At 40.1% G+C, this 20288-nt stretch overlaps 1 protein-coding gene across 1 annotated transcript in view; it reads left to right on the forward strand.

Moving 5' to 3' along the window:
• The first annotated feature begins 820 nt into the window (after nucleotides 1–820).
• The window catches only part of CEP57 (centrosomal protein 57), a 44679-nt gene continuing 25211 nt past the window's right edge, over nucleotides 821–20288 (forward strand). Inside the window, exons 1-2 of the mRNA XM_020885512.2 lie at nucleotides 821–1098; nucleotides 14310–14466. Coding sequence (XP_020741171.2) covers nucleotides 1054–1098; nucleotides 14310–14466 — 202 coding nt within the window. The 5' untranslated portion in view covers nucleotides 821–1053. The remainder of the gene's footprint in view (nucleotides 1099–14309; nucleotides 14467–20288) is intronic.

A 20288-nucleotide genomic window follows, 5' to 3' on the forward strand; every position in this document is an offset into this window, starting at 1 on the left:
CTCCGCCTCCACTTCCGCCCCAGCCCACCCAGTGACGCCGTCCCAGCCGCTCCCGCTTAGGCCCCGAGAGCGGCGGAGGGAGACGAAGCGGGGAGTTTCGCTGCGGTTTAGCTGCGCGGCGGCAGATCCGCTTCCTCCTCGGCCTCTCCTTCCGCACCCCTGATTGGCTGAGGCGGCGACTGCGTCACTCGGCCGCCCCGCCTAGCTTCTGACCCCCGGTACGCCGGGCGCGCCCACAAAGGGAGGACGTCGCTGGCCAATAACAGCCGGACGCCCTCAGCGCGCGAAAGCTACTTTAAACTCGCCCCGCCCCGAGGCCCCGGTCGCAGCTATTTCCAGCAGCCAGTCCCAGGTTTGCGTAGGAGCTCCCCAATCTAATTGGGCAGTTGTTTGTAGAGGTTTACTCTCTGCCCCGACTTTTTTTTTTTTCTCCCCTTGACTTCCATTGGACCAAATCTCTAGGCCCCTCCTTATCCTATTTGTTATTGGCCGAAAGGGAAATACCTCACCTGGAGAGGCGTCCCAGGGTCAAACTCAAGCTCTCTCCGGCGTTTAGCCCGAGGGAAGTGATGGAGGGTTTTGAGCTTCGAATTCGGTTTTATTTTATCCCATTCAACTCACTCGCCACTGGAGACACCATAACCCCTCGCCCAGGTTTCCCCCTCGAGAATGCCCGCCTCTGCGCAGAAACCCCTCAGGAGCGCCGCGCGGTCGCCCGCCGCGTTCCGGCGGCGCTCTGTCGGCGACGAGCTACCTTGTGACGTCACCGAGGGAAGAGGCGGGTTCTCCCGCCACTGGAAGATGCCTGCTCTTTTGATTGGCTGCTCAGGACGTCCGTTAGGGCGTGTGGTCCTTTCCTTGTGCGCTCCGAGCGTGGGCGTCCCGCTGGGGGTGTGTGGCAGGGGTTTCCAGACCCGGCACCTGCACCCTAGCCCCTTCCATCAGGGGTTCGGCCCAGGGTCGCCCCTGGCGGGCGGCTCGCGAATCTTGAAGAACAGCCACGCAAACCCGGAGCGTCCCGGGCCTGCGGAGGTCCCCTGGGCGGGCTGGAAGATGGCGGCAGCATCGGTCTCTGAGACTTCGGCTTCTCAGTTCTCGGTAAGAAGCCGTTGACCTTCAAATAGACCCTGGGTCGGTTCCAGCGCCCCCTGTGCATTATCTCACTTTTCAGAGCGCTCTCGGTCCCGCGTCTCCCCAGTCCTGGGGAGCCGCGGGGGACACCTCGATGGCTCCGTTGCTGCTTCGGCGCCCACTGCTTCGTTTGAGGCTGCACCCTGCAATTGAGACGGCCTAGGTCTGTCTCTCCCCTCCTGCCCCCGTCACCTTTCGGCGTAGCCGCCCTGGCTTGCAGAACGTTGCCTGGACTCGCAGGGATGGCTACCTACACCTTGGCCCGCGAAAACCGTGTTCCCGGGTCACGTGGGTGTAACGGCCCCTCTTGGAAACTGTCCGAAACCAGGTGGGCGCTCTAGTTCGTCCACTTGATTGGCGGCTGTTGAATTGTACGCAGCCGAGTGCTTCTGCGGATTTCTTTGCCTTCAGCGCCTCCTCCCATCTTCCCAGTAACTTCGATTTGTGCTTAGCCTACCCTGAGCGCGCGCGCGCGCTCTTCCTGCTTCCCACCGTATTACGATGGCCCCAGGTTGCAAATCAGCAGGGAGAGCTGATCTTAATTACTGTATTGGCCTCTAGAATAATAGCTAGCCTGTTGAGGTACTAGTATTTTGTTGGAGCGGGACCCTTCGCATTGGGAGTAGATAAGCAGTAAATGAATGTGAAGAAGCTCAAGTTGGAGCCGTTAGCTCTTCACGAGCAAACCTGAGTGTCTGGCATACAGACAGGCTCTAGGATTACACAGATGGATAGGGGAGAATCCTTGCTGCTAAGGAAGAAAGCACTGAAGGGAAGCTACACGTAATTAGGTTGTTACACAGTACGATTTGATAAATACTACCCTGCTAGAAAAACCTACGTCAAAGTGATGAGCAGTTCTTGGGGTAGGGGAGATGGACCTAGCTGAGTGGTGAAGAAATAGGAAATGCTTGTCCCAGGAGCCGAAAAGGGAGGATAAAAAGGCACCGCAGCAATTTGGATTATGTGCCAAGACAAGTGCTTTCAGGAAACTTTAAATAATTTGAAATGAGCAGTGGTAGTGTGAAGGTAGAGTTCGGTTAGGTGAATTGTTAAAATATGAGAAAAGAGGGAAAATATTAGGGTAAAGTTTAATAGAAGTTAATCGGAAGAAGTTTAGGGAGACAGTAACAGCAGTATCACCTTGGCGAAAATACTCCTTTTCCCAGTTTCAGCTTTTGGTGACTGTTGCTAACATTTGTTTTATTGAGGCCAGAAGTGATATTCAAGGTTTCAGCACAGTAAAGGTAGCAAGTGTGTGGAGAGGTCAGAGAAGATTAACAGGAAAGAAGGAAGGTAACAATTGGAGTTATCCAGGAACTAAGTCAGTAAAAGGGAAGATAAAAGACAAGCTTAGGCTATTAAGTGTAACTTGATGGATGAGATATCAGTCAGTTCAGTTCAGTTGCTCAATAGTGTCCGACTGTTTGCGACCCCATGGACTACAGCACACCAGGCCTCCCTGTCCATCACCAGCTCCTGGAGTCCACCAAAACTCATGTCCATTGAGTCGGTGACGCCATCCAACCATCTCATCTACTGTTGTCCCTTTTTCTCCCACCTTCAATCTTTCCCAGCATGAGGGTCTTTTCAAACGAGTCAGCTCTTTGCATCAGGTGGCCAAAGTATTGAAATTTCAGCTTCAACATCAGTCCTTCCAATAAACACTCAGGACTGATTGTAGGATGAATAGGTTGGATCTCCTTGCTGTCCAAGGGACTCTCAAGAGTCATCTCCAACACCACAGTTCAAAAGCATCAATTCCTCGACGCTCAGCTTTGTTTATAGTCCAACTCACATCCATACATGACCACTGGAAAAATTATAGCCTGGAGTAGACGGACCTTTGTTGGCAAAGTAATGTCTCTGTTTTTTAATATGCTCTCTAGGTTGGTCATAACTTTCCTGCCAAGGAGTAAGCATCTTTTAATTTCATGGCTGCAGTCACCATCTGCAGTGATTTTGGAGCCCCCAAAAATAAAGTCTGTCACTGTCTCCACTGTTTCCCCATCTATTTGCCTTGAAGTGATGGGACCAGATGCCATGATCTTAGTTTTCTGAATGTTTAGCTTTAAGCCAACTTTTTCACTCTCCTCTTTCACTTTCATCAAGAGGCTCTTTAGTTCTTCTTCACTTTCTGCCATAAGGATGGTGTCATCTGCATATCTGAGGTTATTGATATTTCTTCCGGCAATGTTGATTCCAGATTGTGCTTCATCCAGACCAGCGTTTCTCATGATGTACTTTGTGTGTAAGTTAAATAAGCAGGGTGACAATATACTGCCTTGATGTACTCCTTTTCCTATTAGAAACCAGTCTGTTGTTCCAAGTTCGGTTCTAACTATTGCTTCCTGACCTGCATATAGATTTCTCAGGAGGTAGGTCAGGTGGTCTGGTATTTCCATCTCTTTCAGAATTTTCCACAGTTTATTGTGATCCACACTGTCAAAGGCTTTGGCATAGTCAATAAAGCAGAAATAGATGTTTTTCTGGAACTCTCTTGCTTTTTCGATGATCCAGTGAATGTTGGCAATTTGATCTGTGGTTCCTCTGCGTTTTCTAAATCCAGCTTGAACATCTGGAAGTTCATGGTTCATGTATTGTTGAAGCCTGGCTTGGAGAATTTTGAGCATTACTTTGCTAGTGTGTGAGATGAGTGCAATTGTGCGGTAGTGTGAGCATTCTTTGGCATTGCCTTTCTTTGGGATTGGAATGAAAATTGACCTTTCCAGTCCTGGGGCCACTGCTGAGTTTCCAAATTTGCTGGCATATTGAGTGCAGTACTTTCACAGCATCATCTTTTAGGATTTGAAATAGCTCAACTGGAATTCCATCACCTCCACAGGCCCACTTGACTTCACATTCCATGATGTCTGGTTCTAGGTGAGTGATCACACCATCATAATTATCTGGGTCATGAAGATCTTTTTTGTACAGTTCTTCTATGTATTCTTGCCACTTCTTCTTAATATCTTCTGCTTTCATACCATTGAAAATGAAAATGAAAATTCATTGAAAATGAAAGTGAAGTCGCTCAGTTGTGTCCGACTTTTTGCGACCCCGTGGACTGTAGGCTGCTGGGCTCCTCCACCCATGGGTTTTTCCAGGCAAGAATACTGGAGTGGGTTGCCATTTCCTTCTCCAGGGGACAGAAGTTCTATAGAGTTTTTAATAGGAAAACATATATTTGTATATGCTAAGCTCAGCTTTAAGTGGATTCTCAGCTTCCAGAATACTCTTTAGAATATCTAGAATGCTTTATACATCAAAGTGTAACTCTTTTAACTTGACCATTTAAATCAAAATGTCTAATTTGGAAGTCAGTATGTCTCAAAACAAAAATGACAATTTATCAATGTGTAATGGCTGTGCTTTGATACTTTTAACTGTCGTATCAAAAATAAGCCTGGCATTTATAGCAGAATTTATAAAGCACTTTATCTTAACAGACAACTGCTCATAAAATAAGACAACAAAAGACCTTCTAAACCTACAACATGAACTCAGCAGGCTACTCATCATGAGATTTCAGAGTTGTGAATATTAACCGTTTCTGTGTATTTAACATTGATAAACCCAGCATGCGTGCTCAGTTGCTTTAGTCGTGTCCAACTCTTTGCAACCCTGTGGACTGTAGCCCACCAGGCCCCTCTCTCCATGGGATTCTCCAGTCAAGAATACTGGAGTGGGTTGCCATGCCCTCCTCCAGGGGATCTTCCCGACCCAGGGTTTGAACTCGGCTCCTGTGTTGCAGGCAGATTCTTTACTGCAGAGCCCAGGGGGAGGCCCCAGACACAGTTTAGGTGTAATAAAATGAAGATGCTTTTAGCAGGCAAGGAGTTTTCTTAGGTAAATTCACAAATAATACAATCTATAAGTAGCAGTTGAGGTGTAAATCTCAAATGTGAACAGTGTGGAAGTAGGTGATACATTTGAATTGTTCTTACAAGCCTTTCACTGCAACAACAGCAGGAAGAGTGACGGCTACCAGCTAACATTTATTGAATGACTGCTATGTATCAACTCACTAGTGGAGAGCCTCAGGAAAATATTAGTAAGTATGATCAGGCATAATGATACAAAAGTATATAGTCAGCATAGTGTTGTAACAGTATCCTTCCTGTAAAAACAGTATCATGGTTTTTACTTATTTGTTTACATTTTTCCCATTAATAATGGTCAGTCTTTCCTTTTGGCTCAACTGGTAAAGAATCCGCCTGCAATGCAGGAGACCCCAGTTTGATTCTTAGGTCAATTGCAGGAGACCCCAGTTTGATTCTTAGGTCATGAAGATCCCCTGGAGAAGGCATAGGCTGCCCACTCCAGTATTCTTGGGCTTCCCTTGTGGCTCAGCTGGTAAAGAATCCGCCTGCAATGCGGGAGACCTGGATTTAATCCCTGGGTTGGGAAGATCCCCTGGAGAAGGGAAAGGCTACCCACTCCAGTATTCTGGCCTGAGAATTCATAGACTGAATAGTCTGGTCAACACACTCTTGTGTCACTTTGGACTTAAACTGGTCTCCTAATTGGTCTCTCTGGCTTTTTATCCAGGCCCATTGTTATTGTTCTTTATTTTTCTTAAAAGTGTTTTATGATTGTTTCATAGATTTCATATGAGATTCATTTTGGGGAATCAGAATGAGTACATTCATGCCCCTTTGTGCATCTTCCTGCTTCTGTCTTTTACTCTCTTTCACACACACATTTTGAGATTATAATAATGTGTAATACTTGTGTAGCACTCATGATCTGGCAGACATTTTAAATACTTTTCATATATTAACGTAGCTAATCCTTACAGTAATTTTATGAGGTTGGCTTTAGTATCTCCATTTTCAAATGAGCAAAAGAAGGTACAGAAAGGTTAATTGAAAATTATACAACTAGCAAATGTCAGTGCTTTTATATTTCTGTGTAGTAGTATCTTGATGGGCTTTGGAGTTTTTAGGGTTTGTTCATGTTTGCCAGCTATAATGAGCAGTCTTGTTGTGATCATCTCTGTATGTTCCATATGTGCAAAATTTTCTCTAGAATGGTAGTTTTCAGAATGGTCTGAAGAATCCTTCCTTACCCAGCCACTTTGTGGGAAACCAGATTCTTTATGTACATTGACCAAAACAGGGTGAATACAGAAGCAGCTAAAATCTAGCAGCCTTATTTTAAGTCAAGAATTAAAGAGATTTGCAAAAATGTAGAACAGTGCCACTTAATTTTTTGGATGATACAGTTAATTTTTATTCAAAAGTTATATTTATGCTAACATGGATTTATTTTTAAGGTAGTAAATATCTTTAAATTTTCTCAGTTTTAATTTTTCATGTGATAAATAGAAACTGATGTAATCCACTTAAAAGGTAAAGTTTGTGGGGGGGTCTTAAGCAATCTTTGAGTGTAAGGGCTGCCTGACACCAGAAGATCTGAGAAGCAGTGATTTTACAAGTGACGGTTGGGCTGCAAATTGCAGCTCAATAATGGGTTGTAGTATATGTTCAGAAACTTAGAACACTTTTTTTTTTTTTTTAAGAGAAGACAGAAAATAATTCAGTTAATAGTTTAATGAAATACTGGGTCATAGAGTAGGTGCATCTTTGGCTTTATTTGGAAATGCTGAATTGCTTCCCAAAGTGATTGTTACTGTTTGCATTCCCATCAACAATCCCCTTTAGTCTATTTTAATAGGTGTATCCTATTTTAACAGATAATGTTGTGTCTTTTTTGTTGTTGTTGAGAGGTCGTATGACCTGTTGTATCCTGTTGTTTGTGCTCCCTCTTCATTGATGAAGATGCATTTTTGTTTTTTCCCCATAATTTTACTAGTCTCATGGGTTTTGTTATTCTATGAAATGCCCCTTGGTAACTTTTGCCTGCTTTCGATTGGTTTTTCTTTTTTTAAAACTGATTTATAGTCATTCTTTGTGTATTCTAGGTGTTTATTATCTATCAGGAGTATTCCAGTACTCTTTGGTTTGTCTTTTTATGATATGTTTTGATTAACAAGAGTTCATTGTTTTAATGTAATAAAACTTACTCTTTCTTTTAGGATTATTATTTTTGGGTTAAATTCTTCCTTAAGTTCTTCTAAAGCCTTAATGATAGTCTTCCCATATTTTTCTCTACATATTTTAAAGTTGGGGCCTATTGTCTTTTATTTGTTTGGAATTAGTGTACTGTGAGGTAGGGATCCAATTTCATGTTTTATTTAAGATGCCCAATTATTTCAGCATCACTTGTTGAAACTCATTCTTTCCCTAGTGGTTTACAATTCCAGCTGTCAGTATATTAATTTCCATATAATGTGGCTGTGTTACTGGGCTCTTTGTCCCGTTGTTGTATTTGTCTCTGTGTCTCTACTCACTCTCCTAACAATTTTGATTCTGTTTTTTTTTTTTTTTAATTCTTTTTTTTTTTAGTCAGAGAGTGTAGCTACCTGCCTTGTTCTTCAAGAGAAATGCAGTTATTCTTGGTCTTCTGTTGTTCTTCAGTGGAAATTCTAGAACTTTATTGAACAGGATAATTCAGTATTATAAACATTATGAAGTTTTCCTATTTTGAAGAATATTTATATAATTCATTGAACAGATTAAGCATTTGGAACTTAAACTCTTAATAGGATGACTATGTTTTTTCAACATCCTATTTTTCTGTGCCATCCGGGTGTCCCATCAGTCAGTTCTGACACTACTGGAGATAGTGCAATGCAAACATGGAAGTTAAGACACCAAGTCCCACAAGACTGGCCCCAGTTTAGTTGCCACCTGCAGGTTCCGGATGTCCCCATGGAATCCATTTCTTCCCAGCCAACTGCAGGTTAAGGAGTTCTCCTAACTCTCCCCATCACATTCAGTAATTTGCTAGAATGACTCAAGTTCAGGAAAACACTACACTTACAGTTAAAACCTTTTTTCTTTTTAAATAAAGGTTACAACTCCAGAACAGCCAAATGGAGAGACACACAGGGTAAGATGTAAACGAGCTTCTGTGACCAATCTGGACACTCCTGGGGCCTCATTGTTCAAGAGTTTTTTTAATGGAGGTTTCATTATGTGGGTATGATTAATTAAACCATCAGCCACTGGTGATTGAACTCAATCTCTAGCCCCTTCTCTTGAGGGCTAATTGCCTGGTAGGTTTTTTTTTTTTTTTTTTTTTTTACTATCTGCCCTCAGCCTAAAGCTATCCAGAGGCCCCACTATAACAAAGACAGTCCATCACTTAAAAATTCTAAGAGTTTTTACAACTTCTGTCAGGGACTAAATATATAGTTTTTATTTTTCCACAGGACATAGAGATAATAGATATATCATGTAGGAATAAGTTTTTTTAAAAGGGTAAGAAGATAGAATGACAAAGGGTGCTACTTTAGATACGTAGGCAGGGAAAAACTCACTGACAGACTTTTCTGGGACTTTATCTTGCTCCTTTATCTGGGACAGAATCTTCTGCCTTTTAACTTTTTTAAATTTATTTTTATATGGAGCATATTTGCTGTATCATGTTGGGTTGGTTTCTGCCATACATCAGCGTGAATTAGCCATAGGTATGCATATGTCCTCTCCCTCATGAACCTCTTTCCCACATCCCGCTTCTCTAGGTTGTCACAGAACACCAGCTTTGAGCTTCTTGCGTCATACAGCAAATTCATATCATCTGATTTACATATGGTAATGTATATGTTTCGGTGCTGCTCTCTCAATTCGTCCCAACCTCTCCTGACGGGAAACTATAAAACTCTTAGAGGAAGACATAGAGAGAACACTGACGTAAATCACAGCAAGATCCTCTATGACCCACCTCCTAGAGTATTGGAAATAAAAACAAGAATAACCAAGTGAGACGTAATTAAACTTTAAAGCTTTTGCACAGCAAAGGAAACTAAACAAGGTGAAAAGACTTTTGAAAAGTTATCCAAAAGACAGCCCTAAGAGTGGGAGAGAAGAATTGTAAATGAAATAACTGACAAAGGATTAATCTCCAAAATACACAGGCAGCTCAAGAAGATATACAGATAGCTAATAAACACATGAAAAGATGCTCAACATTTTTCATTATTAGAGAAATGCAAATCAAAACTACAGTGAGGTATCACCTCTTTGGAGAGAATGGCCTCATTGACAGATGATAGACAGAATGGCCATCATCAAAAAATCTACAAACAGTAAATGCTAGAGAGGGTGTGGAGAAAAGAGAACCCTCCTTCACTGTTGGTGGGAATGTAAATTGATACAGCCACTATGGAGAACAGTGTAGAGATTTCTGTTAAAAAAAAAAAAATAGAAACCTAGGAGTAAAACTACCATATGACCCAGCAATCCCACTGCTGGGCATATACCCTGAGAAAACCATAATTGAAAAAGACACAGGCACTTCAGTGTTCATTGCTGCACTATTTACAATAGCCAGGACCTGGAAGCAACCTAGATGTCCACTGATAGATGAATGGACAAAGAAGTTGTGGTATATATACAATGGAATATTACTCAGCCATAAAAAGGAATGAGTTTGCGTGAGCTCTAGTGAGGTGGATGAACCTAGAGCCTGTTATACAGAGTGAAGTGAGTCAGAAAGAGAAAAATGAGTATAATATATTAATGCATATGTATGGAATCTAGAAAAAAGGCCTTTTCATTTCTATTTCCTTTCTGTGATTGTGGTTTTCATTCTGGAGGCTGTGGGAAGGTAGTTCTAGCTTCTTCTGTCTGCTCTCTGGTGGATGAGGCCAAGAGACTTGGGCAAGCTTCTTGATGGGAGGGACTGGTGGTGGGAAAGACTGGATCTGACTCTGGTGGGCAGGGCAAACATTCGGTAAAACTTGAATCCCAGTGTCTGCTGGTGGGTGGGGTTCTGCTCCACCCCTGTCGGTTGTTTTGCCTGAGGGACCCAGCCCTGGAGTCTACAGACTGTAGGTAGGACTCACCTCCAAGAGAGCTTACGCCAAGGGGCACTCCCAGGCCTGCTGCGGCCAGTGCCCCTGCCCCCTCTGTGCGCCCCTGCTGGCCCACACCTCCCAGGAGACCCTCCAGCGCTAGCAGGTAGGTCTGGTTCAGTCTCCTGGGGGATCTCTGCTCCTTTCCCTGTGCCCTGGTGTGCACAAGATTTTGTTTGTGTCCTCCAAGAGTGGAGTCTGTTTTCCTCCAGTCCTGTGGAAGTCCTGCAGTCAAATCCCGCTGGCCTTCAAAGTCAGATTCCCTGGGGACTGACTTTGTCAGATCCCTTTGTGAGATCCCCAGGTTGGGAAGCCTGATGTGGGGCTTGGAACCTTCACAACAGTGGGAGAACCTCTGCGCTGTAGTTGTTCTCCAGTTTGTGTGTTGCCCCCCGGTGGGTATGGGATTTGATTTTATCATGGTTGTGTCCCTCCTTCCATCTTGTGGCTTCTCCCTTGCCTTTGGTATCTTTTTGGTGGGTTCCTGCATCCTCCTGTCCATGGTGGTTCAACAGCTAGTTGCAGTTCAGTGCTTTCACAGGAAGAGATGAACTCACATCCATCTATTCCACCATCTTGAGCCAATCTACCCTTACCTCACTAACAGACTTTCGAATGGATAACTGAATGGTGTGTGGAAGGGAGCTTTCCGAGCAGAATAAATGCAGCAAATGAAAATGGAGTGTACTGTGCATTATAGAAATCCAAAAGTTGGTCAGTATGGTTGGAAAATCTGGGCAGCGGAGGCGGGGGTTGCGGGTAGGTAGTTTAGAGAGAGACTTGTGAGGAATGAGGTCATTGTCAGCCTGGTGTCAGATGATGTGGAGCTGTGGTAAGAATTTTGGATTTTATTTTGTGACAGAAAGCCATTGGGAGGGTTTTGATTAAGGACATTACTTGAATTAATTTTCTTAATCATAACAATTACTATCTGGAAAATGGAGTTAGGGAGATTGCAGGCAAGAATGGTTCGGGGGGCTGTTATGGTAGTCCAGACAGAAAGATCACAGAGAATTAGTGGAATTGATGACAAGTTGCAGAGTTTCTGGCTATATTGTGAAGACAGAGACAAGAATTTGGTTATAGACACATTGCTTGGGATACTCATACTGACATTCAAGTAGAGGAAGCACGTAGGAAGGTTGATTTGAGTATGGAGTTAAAAGAGGGAGAAGTATGTATTCCATATTTAAACTTGGAAGTTATCAGCAAATAGAGGCTCTTTGAAAGCCCTGAGAGTTGATGATATCATCAAAGGTATCCATGTAGATGGGAACAAGAGGAGGAAAGATTAAGCTTTAGAGAACTCCAGCATTAAAGTTAGAAAGAGGAAGGTGAGAGAGAGAGCCGGAAGATTCTAATGGAGACACTGAAAAACCAGATTGTGGTGTTCCTTCCGCTGAAGAAAGTGTTGGGATGAAGTGATCTGCTGTGTCACGTGGGAGATCAGTGAGTTCAGCACTGTGAGTCATGGGTGAGATTGAAAGTGTTTTTCTAAATTAGTGAGGACTTGAGTCTGATTGTTGTTGAATTGCTAAGTTGTGTCTGACTCTACAACCCCATGGACTGCAGCACGCCAGGCTTCCCTGTCCTTCACCATCTCCTGGAGCTTGCTCAAACTCATGTCCATTGAGTCGGCAATGCCATCCAGCCATCTTGTTCTCTGTCATCCCCTTCTCCTCCTGCCCTCAATCTTTCCCAGCATCTGGGAATGATCCGATGAGTCAGATCTTCACATCAGGTAGCCAAAGTATTATTATCTTAGGTGTTTATCTACTTCCTTACCATCTTTGTTATTTAGTTGTTCAGTCGTGTCCGACTCTGTGACGCCATGGACTATAACCCGCCAGGCTCCTCTGTCCATGGGATTCTCCAGGCAAGAATACTGGAATGGGTTGCCATTTCCTTCTCCAACCTTACCGTCTTAATCATTTGTAAAGTACAGTTCAATAATATTAAATATATTCACATTGTTGTGAAACAGATCTTCAGAACTTTTTCATCTTGCAAAACAGAAACTGTAATCTATTAAAGAACTCCCCTTTGCAACCTTCCTCAGTCTTACTAATAACCATTTCTACTTGGTTGCTATAAATTTAATTACTTTAAAGATCTCATGTAAGTGGAATCATAAAATATTTGTCTTTTTGTAACAGGTTTATTTCACTAAGCATAAATTCTCAAGGTTCATCATTATGTAGCATGTGATGGGATTCCACTTCTAAGACTGAAGTACCACATTTTATTCTTTATAATTTTTAATAGACACTTTGTAATTATCAGTTTCTTATTTCTTGGTTTAATTTTATTTCAGAATAGTTCTTATAATTAATTTTTATAAAGCTGTTTTGTTTCCTGTCTTCCTTTTGTTTTGGGGTGACTTCCGAGTCTTTGCTTCAGACTTCTGGCAACAGATGAGGACAGTGATCCAAAGCATTCATAGTAACACTGACTTTCATTGCTTAAACCCTGATGTTCAAAATGAGGTGACAGACTTAGAAAACGGAATATATTTAGAATTATATATATTGACTATTATATACTAGTCAAAAAATTTTCATTATAACTTGCCTTTATATATTAAAAGACTTTCCATAATTTTTGTCAATTGACCCAACCCAGGCAGTATTTTGATGATATATATGTAACAGACTTTTTTTGAGGTTGGAATTACTTTTATTGGAGTGAGAAATATCAAATTTTGAACTGTTCACTTTACAAGGTCTAGTAGGCAATGAATTTAGCAAAGATGGTTCTCGTTTTTTTGATTTGAGTGTTTACTTTTGTTTTGGTTTTTGGTAAATTATTTATACACAATCCTTCTGTTAATATCTGTATTGTGTTTGGTAGTACTAATAAAATTTGTTTTGAAAATCATAAGTTTATTTGCTCATGGCTTATATGTTAATTAAAATACTTTCTAACCATTGTTCTTTGAATAGTACTTAAATGATAGGATTCTCGTAGGTTGTATGGAGATAAAAGGCTCTCTGTGAAGAATAATACTTAAAGTTATGTGAATATTCATGGTCTTTTGTGAAAGCTTTGGCGATATTATATATTTTAAGAATTGAAAAACACCCTATTTTCCAGCCACCTCCAAAACTTGATGTCACTTTGACCAAAAGTTTGAAAAATGCAAGCTGTTAGTCCTCGTTGCATGTGAACAGACTTTTCACAGCAGAGTAGCATTGATTTGAGAACTTGCTGAGATTTGTCTCCTACCCTTTCCAAGCCCTTTTCCCTCACTTTAGTTTTCACATCCATAGTGTGTGTTTTGTATTTGCTTTCTTAAATCAGCTGCAAAATTACATGGCTTTTATCGTAGAAATAGTCCACCATTTTTCATAAGAATTAGATAAAATATGGTTATTTTGATGGCCTCTGTTTATCCCAGGAGGCATTGTACTGTTCGTTGTTCCTTTTTACTTTTCTGGACACAGGCTATTGTGAGTATACTTTATAATCATAGTTCCCCAAAGGTAAGAGTTGAGAACCTAGTTTACTGTGGCTATTTGAATAAGAAAAATGGATGTCAGAGTTTTGAGCAGCTAGGAGTCATATCTTCCACTTGAGCTTTTCCCACTCTGGGTCTTTCAACCAACACTTCACCTACAACAAGCAAAAAATTATCATGCACTGAAAATCATCATATAAAACATAGTCCCAAATTAAACAATGTGACAAAATGATGTAAATGTGGAAATAAAGTTTTATATTTAGGTGTTTGATAAGACAATGTTTTCTAGTGGCTCCTCCCTTTTTTCCACCCTAACTGAGTGTAAAATTTTTGAGATAAGGACTGTACCTTATTTTCTTTCTTTATACACCCAGAATTTTGGATATTTGATAGATACTTAGGAAGTATGTAGTTGACTGGGAATAGATTAGTCACTTTGTAGCAGTTCCTGATACTGTAAGAAGATAGTATTTACTTTTCCGAACGTATATCTTACAGTATTTTTGAAAGAAACTATTAAATTCATTGTGAGTACCACATTTAAGTATTTCTGTGGAGCAGTTGTATTCAAGTTATGTGAACATTATTTCTTTTTTATAGTATTTGGCATATGGCTACATTTAGACATTGAAGTACTTTAAAAGTTTTATTATTTTCGAGTAATGATTGAATTCTGTTGTGTATGATCATTGACTTTTATTTCTTCTTTTGTTGCTATCAGTGGAACATACATATATATGCATAATATATGTGATTTAAAATTTTGAAAGGTAATTTCGCATTTTTATTTTTCAGAACATCTTAGCAGAACCATCAAAGTCTAACGGAAGTATGGTTCACCATTCCTCATCTCCATATGTAGTATATCCACCCGATAAGCCTTTCCTTAACAGTGATCTGCGACGCTCCCCAAATAAGCCTACATTTGCCTATCCGGAAAGCAACAGCAGAGGTAATAGAGCCTAACAAAGCAGGTGCTGCCTTTGTGTGTTTGATGTTGTTTAGGTGCTTAGTCGTGTCCAACTCTTGCTACCCCATGGACTGTAGCCCACCAGGCTTCTCTGCCCATGAGATTTCCCAGGCAAGAATACTGGAGTGGGTCGCCATTTCCTTCTCCAGGGGATCTTCCTGACCCAGGGGTCAAACCCACGTCTCCTGCATTGGCAGGCAGATTCTTTACCACAGAGCCACCATGGAAGCCCTTTGTGTGTTTACTCAGTGCTTAAAACTCTATTTATGTTTTCAATTTATTTTAAAATTAGTGGAAAGTAAATGTCCCTCTTCCAGTTTTGTGTTTTTTAATCTATTAAGTTGCAGTAGGTCTTAGTTGCGGCATGTGGGATCGTTGCAGCATACAAACTCTTTGTTAGGGCGTGTGGAATCTAGTTCTGTGTTAGAGTGTGTGTGTGTGTGTGTGTGTGTGTATATGTGCGGGCGTGTGTGCTTAGTCGCTCAGTTGTGTCCGACTCTTGGCGACCTAGGCCCCTACACTGGGGGCATGGAGTCTTAGCTGCTGTACCACCAGGGAAGCCCTACCCGTTCCTGTTTTTAATTTCCTCAAAATATTTTGTCTTTCTTTTGTTCCCTGAGTAAACATCATCTAATCATTAGGACTAAGTTATGAATTATCTAGGACTGTTCTTTTCATTTCCAGCACCACTCAGGAGCCAAGACTTGTGTTTTGCTTCTGAAATGCCCCCCAAACTTACTGGTCCTGTCTGTTCTTTCTCATGGCTTTGGTTCAGGTTTTCATCATTTATTGCACTGGTATTTGTAGCCTTTACTCATCCCCAGTGAACAGCATTGCTGCCACTTGCTGTTTTTCATCATCTCTCCCACTTTAAAAGTTTCAGCATCTCTCCCTGCCTTAAATAACACTTGTAGATTTCTTATAACCTGGACTGTACCTGCTTTACCAGTTTCATCCCTGTCAGCTCCTCCATTCTTCCTTACCCACACATCCTTTGCTCTACTTTGAAATATATTTTTTTCCTGAAACTTACCATCTGTATTAGTTTTCTTGCTTTCTTAACAAATTACCACAAATTTAGCAGCTTTAGGTAACCAAAATGTGTTGTCTCACAGTTTCTGTAGGTCAGAAACTTGAATGAGCTCAGCAGGGTCCTCTGTTTAGGGTCCTGTGATGCAGAAATCATGGTGTTGACTGGCTTGTGTTCCTTACTGCAGAGTCTAGGGAGCACCTTCTGCTAGCTCATTCATGTTCTCAGCAAGTTCAGTTCCTTGTTGTAGAACTGAGGTTCCACTGTCTTGCTGGCTTTCGATCAGGGCCAGTCCTTGTTCCTGGCAACTGTCTGCATTCTCGTGCTTTTCTTAAGGTTCCCTGTAGGAATGGTGGGTCAAGGCTCTCATACATCAGATCTCTCTGACATCTCCTGTCCACTTTTAAGGGTTCATGTGTTTAGTTACATTGAGCCCACTCAAATCATCAGAAATAATTTCACTATCTGAAAGGTCCATAACTTTAATTACCTCTCTCAGAGTCTTTTTCGCCATATAACAGGTATTCAAGGCTTCTTGGATTAGGACATAGGCCTCCTTGGGTGTCCTTTTCTGCCTGCCATGCCAGCCACATTAAGTTGACAAGCGTTTCTCATGCTGTACCCTCTAGTGAAATTTTCTGTTGTAAAATTACACTCTTTCTCTGAAACCGAAGTTATATATTTCTTCTGAGAAGTCTTCTCTACCAGCATCCTCAACACATACCTCTCTCTGTCCCCTCAGATATCTCCTCTGAACCCTCTTGGGCCTTTGTTCATGTCTCATAGCCTTCACCTTTGTGTGGGGGGTGATGGTCTCTCTATCTAACCATCCTGTGTTAAAAGTCAGTATCATTGGATTGATACCAAAAACAACAGTAAAACTATAATGGATCTTACTGATTATCCTGGGGCATTGCTAAATAGTTCATAACACCACATTCCGAAGGACAGAAACTTGCTACCTTCCATGTTCTTTTTTCTCTTGTTTCCTTCCTTCTTCCTCTCCTCCCTGCCCTCTCTCTCATTCCTGAAAGCCACTTAATACTCACAAGCAGAATTTAGCTTTATTGTGAACACACTGGATAAAACCCTTGCTAACTCTTCTTTCTTAAGTAAATTTGCCCCATTTAATTTTTCTTATTCTTAGTAATTTGCTTTTCTCTGAAATTTAAAAAAAAAAATGGTTGCTTTCTTTTTAATACGAATGTAAAGATCAGAATTCGATGTAATATCATGATGTAATGTCATGATAATATTGTGATATCTTAGACTTTGTGTTCCTGCTAGAACTCCAGCATGTTTTTGTGTGTGCTTATTTTTTTTAAAGAAATTATTACTAAAATTTAATTGATTTTTGCTCCACTGTGAATTTCAGCTATTTGTTTTTTGCTTTTTTGGATGTTTGAAAGTTATACAACTTCTGTCATTTTTCTAAATTGCCAGTCTTTAACTGCTGTATTTTGATGAGTAGCACTGTATCAGTTGTTTTATCAACCATTAAATTAGCAATTTCTTTATCATCATCTTTAAGATACAGTGTCTTTTAAGATGTTTCTGGGTAGAAATCCTTAAAAAACACTTATATTTTTAAAATTCTTAAAAGACCTCAGATTAAATTTATTTCAGCACACAGTTTCAAGGCCCCATTATGGGCTAGAATTTACATTCATGACCATACCTGGATACTGTTTTCTACCTCGTACTCCATTATACAGTCAGTGCATAGTTTACAAAATGGTGTTATTGTGAGATTAATTTTTAAGATATTTGCAATGCATTTCTCAGTTGAAACAAAAGGGTACCTAAACTAATTTGCAAACACCTGTTTAACCCATATGTGAGTAAAATATAACACTTCTTTTATCTAGAAAATCATTAGTAAGTATAATTGCCATGATACAAATGATTTAACACAATTTAAAAACATGAAAAGAATAAAATGCAGTAACATTTCAGACAAAGCAAGTATATTTCATTTAAACCTCTCAGAAAAACTATATAAGGTGGGTATATTGAAAATAACTGATGAAAAAACATCTGAAAGCTGGTCAGTTTCACATAGGTAGTGTCACAACCATTTTTCTTCCCACTTTTTCCCTGGTTTGTTGAACGAACCTTCAGATACTTACTGAATAAGTGAAGGCTTATTTTAATGGATACTCACTATGATAAACTTTTTCTTTTCTACTTAGTAAATGTTTTTTTCCTCACTAATACTTGAGAGGGGGAAACTAAACCTTTTTTAATTTAGTTATGGTTTAGCATTTTCATTAATAAATGACCATTTCACTCTGCTATCTGAAAATCACCTTGAAAGTATAGTTTGACTAATGCCATGGAAAGACATAATTAAACCGTCTTGTAATTCTCACATTAATTTTAAACTTTAGTTAGAAAAGAAATGAACAAATTCAAAATTATTACTGACATCAAAAAATGTACTATGACAACATCATTCCAAAGACTTCAGTATAACTTAATAGCTCATGTTATTCAGTACGTTTCAAATGATAGAAATGTGACGAACGGCTTAGATGCTTGAAGCTAATTAAGTAGCTATAAGACAGTTCTACTAGGCCAATGCCTTTTAACCTTTCACATACCGTAGTACCTATGGACAGTAAAATGGTAATATGTATACAGCAGCTGAGATAAACTGGTAGGGCTGATGGCAGCTAATCTGAGGTCTTTTGTTATCCCAAAACAAGAGAACTTTTTGTTGTTATTCCCGTTAAAAACAGAGAAAACCCATTTTGATGTATCTTTTACAAATTCAGTGATATTGGGACCAATAAAGGAGTCAAATTATAGCTGTTCTGTTATATATTGATAACAATTTACTGTGCATCTGATTGTTCTCTGTTAAAGTGTTGGTTCTCAGATTTTTATTTATTTATTTTTGGTCTGGGAAACCCATTACATGTGTATGTAAGTTTTTCAGTGAAGACTATTTTCCCAAATTTAAAAAACATACTACAAAGAGTAACATTTTATTTTACACTGTGTAAATGTCTTATTTCTGGCTTAATAGAAGACAGCTTGACTCGCATATCTACTTTTGCATTCCACTTATGATGATAAATTATTTTGATTAAAGTGTGTGAGAAAGAAAATCTGGCCTTGCACAGGCATGCAGTTGGATAAGGAATAAAATTTTAATACCTTTCTAACAATTTGTAGCTATTCTTCTTGGATACTTCATCCCAACTTGGCAAATAATAGTTTCTTAAAATTTTGTTGCAATGTGGGTAATGGAAACAAAGTTTTTCATACTCTGGGATCTCGGGACTATCTACATTGTTGCAGACTAAAATAAGATTCAGAAGCAGTTGTAATTACAACTGTTGTTTATTGCAGTGGCATCTGGAGAAGTCCACATTCAGACATCTGAAGTTTTTTCTCCTGGTCACACAAAACACATGTCTTCCTCCAGGAGTAAACTGCACCACTAGGCTTAGAGACGAGGGCTCTTATCTGGAGCTGGTTCCACAAACACTCTGTGCCTGCTCGGCCAATCATGATATTTACCATAAAGACATTTTTTATACAGCCCAGGCAGACTGGTACAACAGGATTCAGTGCCCTAGTCATACAAAACTACCTTATCAGTTAGTAACCTAGAGAACATTCCAAAAGTGAATTCCCAGAAGTTAAATGTTCAAGCCTGTAAACTTTTTTTTTTTTTTTAGTGCTTTTCCACTGAAATCCACTGGTTTTGTTTTGAACATTGCATTGCTCTTTAGCCATGCATGATATTTTTAATTGTATTGACTTATCCACACTTTGAAAATCTGATGTTTCATTATACAATATCAAAAAATTAATTTGTTAATATCACTGATCTCAGTAGAAGAAAATCTTGATATTGGGAAACTAACTCAGAACAGATAACTTTTAATTTTTTAGGATTTTAACTTTCACTTGAATTTTATCACGGCAATTATTGTCAGATCTTTGAAGGCCCAGGTCATTCCAGAAATTCAGGACAAGCTCATTAGATTCTCGGAATGACTACTGAATTCCTTATATCTGAACAGTCTTGGTCTAACAAAAATGCTTTCAAAATAAAATTGGTGTTTCCTTGAAGGAAATGGTTTTTGTTCAGTTCACAAGTCAAACATGCGTACATCAAGACAATCGGCCTTTGTTGTGTACTTTACAGACGTGTTACATATTTTACACAATATTAAGTGGATGTGTACTCAAGGCTTGAGATTTTATTTTTACTGCTTTATCAAGGGCAACAAACACGCGACTTTGTTTTTTGTTACTGGGAGTAGTGGTGAAGAGTACAATGCTAACACTATAGTGCCAGGACCTTGATTTGTGCTAAAATTAGCAATTTTATGCAGCGTTGCTTTTGCATCATCTTTACAAATATCAACACAGTGAAAAGAGTAAATATTAAAATCTCAGGATTATTAGTACAGTGGAAATACTAGTCATCTCACAGATCTCACAAGTACAGTGATCTCACAGCCCTGGTAATAAGCAGCCCCCACCATAGGGCCGTATGCTGTGCCTTGAGAACCAGCATAATAAAGACGGTGAGTACATGCAGAGTAGTGTTTGTTTCTGTAAATATTTTTCACCAGATTAAGGAAGAGTAGATAATAGCTTCTCTTTCCAGAAATTAGTAGCTCCTTGAAAGCAAGGACTTGGAATTTTCTCCTTTATCTTACAGAGTGCTCTATAAATGTTTGTTGGACTGAAATTTTGATCAGAAATTAAACTGAAGCAATGCCTGTTGGGATGGAGAATAGGACACTGGGAG

The sequence above is a fragment of the Odocoileus virginianus genome, chromosome 10 (genome assembly GCF_023699985.2).
Source record: "Odocoileus virginianus isolate 20LAN1187 ecotype Illinois chromosome 10, Ovbor_1.2, whole genome shotgun sequence".
Taxonomy (NCBI): Eukaryota; Metazoa; Chordata; class Mammalia; order Artiodactyla; family Cervidae; genus Odocoileus; species Odocoileus virginianus.